The sequence below is a fragment of the Adiantum capillus-veneris genome, chromosome 28 (genome assembly GCF_014529385.1).
Source record: "Adiantum capillus-veneris isolate H3 chromosome 28, ASM1452938v2, whole genome shotgun sequence".
NCBI lineage: Eukaryota > Viridiplantae > Streptophyta > Polypodiopsida > Polypodiales > Pteridaceae > Adiantum > Adiantum capillus-veneris.
This window is the reverse complement of record NC_140958.1, coordinates 15,005,589-15,011,665: the sequence shown is the minus strand read 5'-3', so window position 1 is coordinate 15,011,665 and position 6,077 is coordinate 15,005,589. Positions and strand designations below refer to the sequence as shown.

Genomic DNA, 6,077 nt, shown 5'->3' with positions numbered 1-6,077 from the left:
TTGACTTGATTAATTGAAGATTACAGTGATTGCCAAAGCCATATGCATCTGTTTTTCTTGTTATGTCTCACACCTCTCACAGCCAGAGGCTCCTTAGAGACAACTCGCAGTTCCACTCTATCATTGCGAGGACCAATAGTGATCACTCCTTTATGCCAACTTTGCACACACCTGGCTTGTACAAGCCAAGGTCTCCCTAAAAAAATTAGAAAAGATGCCTCATACGAATGTCGTCAAACTATCAAGTAACTCGCATAAAACTCAAGTCATGCCACTATAGTCTTGACTCCTTGTAAAATCCCTAAAGGTTTTACACGTCGTTGATCGGCCAAGCGTAAAATGATGTTTGTAGGTTCCACTTGTTTCAATCCTAACTCTCCCATAGTCTGCTCAGTCATTAAGCTTACTGCTACTCCACCATCTAATTGCACTATTGTCATGCTATGGCTTCCTATTTCCAAGGAAATACTAGGTGCTTCTAAATCCATAAACATGTCTACTACTTGAACTCCTTTCTCTTTAATTGGCTCCATCATTTTAGAGCTCTTCTCTTCCCTCTCTATTACGTAACTGCTTAGAGATATCTCCTGAGCTCTCGCTCTCTGGCTCTGCTCGCGGTTGCTCTCTTCTTGTGACCCTGAATTTTGCACCACGGCAGGGCGCACACACACAGAGTACCAGTCCTCTTGGGCTCCCCCTTCCCTACTCACTCGTGCTCCTTTTCTCGGGCTCTCCGCACTCACCTCCTTCCTTCCTACCAGCTCTGGCTCTCCTCCTCCTACTTACTTCATGGCGACCCTCTTCTCTGGCGAGTCCCTCTGCCTCCCTCTCCATCCACTTACGACACTCCTCTCTTCCATTGTCTGCACATAGGCGCCCTCCTCATCATGGAACACAGACAGAGATTCCAGCCCTCATCCCCACTCGTGCTCGCGCCCCCTTCTCCCAGGCTCTCATGCCTCCTCGCGACCCTCCTGTCGGCTCTCTCTTCTGGCGGCTCACCATGTGTCGTTTTGAAAACTGAACAACCATGCCAAAACAAAAACAGTTTTTTTTTTTTTTTTTTAATGATTCCCATGAGTCACGTTCACACGCTCATTCCTCCTCGGAAATGACATCAACAATATACGGACACCCAATACCCCAAAGATCTAGGCCAATTTTTCTCGAGCCTTGAGTTCAACCTTTGCTCTCTTCACTCTCTCTCTCTCTCTTTAAACTCACCACTTCACTTTTTCTATAGCACCCTACTCGAGTTTCGTAAAGAACAATCCTAAATGACCTCAAAGATCCACTTCGACTAGAATTGAACTCAAGACCTCACTACTGCACTTTTACTCGGACTGAGCATTGGCAAAGCTAGAACACTACATCTTCTCTAAGAGGTAACACTAAGGCCAATCTTGAAACTCGCCCGACCGGTTTTTAAGTCAAAATTTTAAGCTTTACGGGTAATTATGCCAACACTGGTGTAAATTTCCCTTGTTTCCCTAAAGGAAAGCTCAAAAGTTAACAAGGATTTTACAATTTCAACCAACTAACATGCATTAAACATGAGTTAAGGAAAACTCAAGAGACTTCAAAGATCTACTTTGGCTAAAATTGATTTGAATTTATCTCTCTCATCAGACTAAACCCCTAAAACTCTCTTCAATCATTAACCATCACATCTCTCCATAATCGAAAATGGCCAAACTAGGTCAAAAACTTACGAAATTCCCTTAAAAGAACTAACATAGCATTCAAATTTTAATGTAAACATCAGCAAATGCTTTAAAATTGTATCTAATCATTTATATGTGACATCATCAAATCATGTTAAATAGGCATACATGTGCAATGATTTAAAATGAAAATGCTTCTAACATGCCCATGCATATCCCAAATTAAGCCAAGTCTGGTACAAAATGTTAAAAAGTCTTGGGGTCTACAGTGTCCCATGCAATCTTTGGGATTTTTGTATGGTCGTCGTCCCGTCCCCACAAGAACCTCCTTGCATACGCAGTAACTTATTCATCTGATTTTTTTATGGTCGTCATCCCCTCCCCACAAGAACCTCCTTGCATAGGCAAATATCTTATTCATCCGATATGTTACTAGTTTCCAGAAAGACAAAAAATTAATTAGAGATTAGAGGATATATTTGTGTAAGATAAAGGATCTTGTTGTTTGGTGGACACATAGGACTGGCACGTAAAAGGCGGATGTACACCAGACCTTGTTGTACTCGCTCATTTTTTCAAAAGAAGCGGTGTAATTCTGCTAATAAGGATTCCCAATTGTAATATATTTTTTCATTCCCTCTTAGTCTCTCTGAGTCTACACCCCTTGTAAGTGGCCGAATGGCCGTTGTAAAGTCCCCTTAGCTCTTAAGTCAAAACCCTTAGTTTTGACTAACACATTATCATTAGCTTGTGAGAGGATTGGACGTCGACTGTGAGAGCTTCTTGCTGCTACAACTTGTAATCCGCTTTTCTCCTTGTCTTGTAATCAGAATTCAATTCCGAATAGTATATTGTGTTCCTTGTCTCTTGCTCTACAATCTAAGTGTAATCATTCTCGATCCTGATGTGGTTCGTGACGTCTTGTTGTGAGCTAAATGCATTGATTTGAGGTCTTAAATGGTTGTTTTTTTTATGTTTTGACCTTGGATAAGTGTTTCTATGCTTAAGGAGAACCTTTTCGTGTAGTTCTGTTTTAGTTTTCTGCACATTTTTGTGATGGATTGTAAATTATGTACCTTCCCAGATGACTGCAGAACTTGGTAGGATTGTACCCTAGCTGTTCTAATATCTCTCCTTAAGTTTCATTGTATTCTGAATTCTTTTGGATGCCAAAAAGGCGTGATAACCTAAAGCGGTGAGATCGGACATAGACTGATTTTCTGACTAGGAAGTGGTTGATTTGCTTTTGTCATAGTATGAATAGCCTTCTGCGTTCTCTTTGGCGAGATTGACACTCTCATTAAGTCTCCGTGTCCCATCCCGAGTCGCTTCCTTGCATATTGACATTATGTTAGTACAAAAAACTATGCTGCAAATGTTCGTCAGACGATCCGCTAACATTGGCGCCGCTATCGACGAAGTCGATCCTTATGTGGTGAGTGACTCAATTGTACGAAAAATCCCTTCCAATGCTTTTGACACCCATTCCGTTTACATATAGACAGTAAAGCATCTAAATGTAGGTTTAGTGCTTAGTAGAGACTAGAGTCCGAGACTAGCTAGTGCTACTCCTTATGAGCAAAGAAAGCTGTGAGTGAAGTACAAGAGAATATTTCATTCGTTGATTTTCCCATCCTTAGAATGGACTATTTCACCACACACTTCATTGATGTTTCTGTACTGTTAAATTCATTTATGTTTGTGCATCTATTTCATTTTATAGGAGTAGGTTAATAACAATTTTCACCATCAATTTGTACCAAAAGGATCAGGGGAAAAATTGTCCAAAACCTTATTTTGGTGCCAAAGACCATAACTGTGAAAAGTTATAAAATTGATGTTCAAAGCCTCAAACCATAACCAAACCCAACAAAACTTGCGAAAAGGGGATATACAATCTTGCTAGAGACAGATTGTGCAGAATTTTTCTAGCTTGCCTGTCCAACATGGATTGTGATCCATGTACCTTTGAGGCAAAGTGAGAAGAAATTGTTTCCTTTACTTAGAACAGACTCTCAGGCATCAGAACCTTGAGTTTCGTCAGAAATGGAGTGCTAAAAGATCATCTAACTCACGAAATTGGGTTAAGTAGAGCAAAACCTTGAAAATTGAGAAAATTTGGAAAAAACTGAAGTTTTATTTGTCCAAATTCAAAAAAGGGATGAGAATTGGGATCAACTAGAAGCAGGGAACTAGTAGGACAAAAAATCATGACCAGATGCTGCCCAACATGGATCGTGATCCATGTACCCGGTGGACATTTGTAAGGGAAATTTGACCAATGCACTCTTAAGAACTAAGGGAACAACTTTTCCAAAAGGAGCCACGGCAAAAAAAGTGAAAAAACATTATCAAAATACCAAAATAGGAGTTGTTTGTAAAAAACCGCAAGCAGACACAAAATCTTGCTTTTGACTTGGAAAATGTGGGTCAAATCCAAAAAGATTTGGGGAAAAGCATCACCATACCCTCTAACACAAACTCACGAAAGGTCATGCCAAAATCTTGCATCGCAATCCATGTACGTTTTTGGAATTTTGAGCTGATAATTGGCAGGTAGAAAAGTGATAACATTTGAAATACTTTCTCCCAAAACACTCTTATCAAAAAAAAAGGTCAAAAGGTGGGCCAAAAGGGCAAAAAATAGATCAAGGGGAAAACCATTAAAACAGACCCTAAACTTGATTTTTGGTTGACCTAAAAAACCTCCAAAGCATCAGTAGACCAAGGACTAGTTGTGTGTCAAGTTTCAGTACATTCTGGCACAGAGGTACATGGATCACGATCCATGTTCCTTTGACACAATTTGATGCAAAACTTGCACCATAGCTAGAGGACATCACAAGGAGTCTAGTGGTCTTCTCAAAACTGAATTTGGATCTAAAAAACAAAACCAAAAGCCCAAAATTGCCAAGTACTCTGGTAAAGTGTCAAAATTGACCTAATTTTCAATCCAGAGGGCCATTTCCGAAAATTTGATACCATAGGACCTACTAGTCATGCTGGATGTGATGGTACCAAGAAAAGTCAATTTGTCCTCCCAACTTGGATCGCGATCCATGTTCCTCTGAGTCAGAATAAAAGCAAAATTTGACCACACAGAGAGGTAGTCCACAGGAACCTCGTGGCTTTTTCAAAATTGAAAATGGACCTGAATTGTTGATGTTGTGAGTAAAATTGTGTGCTATTGAAAACCTAGTGAAATTTTGTCGATTGGAAGCTAGAACTAATAGTAATGGCTGTAAACTCACAGCTATCAAGCATTTTTTGACAGGTGCAAGTGCTAGAGAATGCTACCCAACAAATAAGATCAGAACGGGGAATTCAGGATAGCTGATGAGGTAACCTGGTTTGGATTTTGCAATATCAATTCTTCATGTATTTATGATGAGGAAGATTGTACCAGAATAGGAATCCCAGCATCATAGACCAAGTGAGCAATCATTCAAATGAAGGTAGCATGAATCAAAGACCGCTGCATCCTTTAGAACCCATTATAGAGGAAAGCTTTTCTGACACCTGGTGAGAAAGATCATACAGCCTAATGACTGAGGACTCCAATAAGTTGAACCCTAAGGAAAAAGCTTCCATGGGGGCGGGTCCTTCTCAACCTACATCTGACGTAAAATTGTTGTGCTTGAAGTTTCAATTTGAAAATGTGCTTTAAGGCCAAAATCTATAAGGATGGAATGGACCGCTACTGTGTTAAGTTGGAAAATAACCCAAGCGAGTTCAGAGACCTTGTAGATGTGGACTATGACGGGGATAGATATTTCAACAGAGAGGGAATGATGTACGTAGTGGTTCATAACCCCTTTATTGTGGACAAATAGGGGATGACTGGCACCAAGGACAAGGTAGATGAAGAGCTAGCAGATGAACCACCCAAAATGGATAAGCAAAACACGCTCCTCAAATGCACCAATGAGACATAGTGGCTTAATACAGACAACACTTACATGTAGGGTTATATAAATTCAATAATGGAGAACAAACACTCTATTATAGACGTGATGAACCCTGCATCAAGGAACTAACTGACCGCAAAAGATATACGTTTCTACTTACACAAAGGGGAGAAGTATTCAGGTGGTCATAATGGACAAGTATGGACTACTATGTAAATCCAGAAGAAGTGAAAACCACGACTACTCACACGTGACCAAAAACTGGGCATGTAAGTCCAATGAGAACCAGAGTAGAAGATTCTTTTGGACATGAACTATTTTCGAGCACAGGGCCTATGGGATCAACAGGGTCTAGGGCTTCTATGAACACACATAGGGGCAATGTGGCACCTGATGTAACTTACAAACTAGAATCCCTCCGACTATTACACGAGATCAACTTGATGAACGTATAGCAGATAGAAATACAATTATAGTGCCAAGGGGAGATTATGAACCTAGAGAG

General features: G+C 40.3%; 1 protein-coding gene across 1 annotated transcript; it reads right to left on the bottom strand.

Annotated features, from left to right (window-relative positions):
• Window positions 1–266: 266 nt before the first annotated feature.
• Window positions 267–834, bottom strand: LOC147420088 (uncharacterized). Its single transcript, XM_086504946.1, has 2 exons — window positions 711–834; window positions 267–637 (listed from the first exon to the last, which is right to left on the bottom strand). The coding sequence occupies exons 1-2, from the start codon at window positions 832–834 to the stop codon at window positions 267–269; spliced, it is 495 nt and encodes a 164-aa protein (XP_086361072.1).
• Window positions 835–6,077: the final 5,243 nt, after the last annotated feature.

Bases quoted from the DNA above. Each gene is read 5' to 3' on its own strand.
- LOC147420088 (XM_086504946.1), bottom strand. From the start codon at position 834: ATGGAGAGGGAGGCAGAGGGACTCGCCAGAGAAGAGGGTCGCCATGAA. The intron at 638-710 runs GTGAGTAGGGAA...TGCAAAATTCAG, and splicing joins GCCCGAGAAAAGGAGCACGA to GGTCACAAGAAGAGAGCAAC.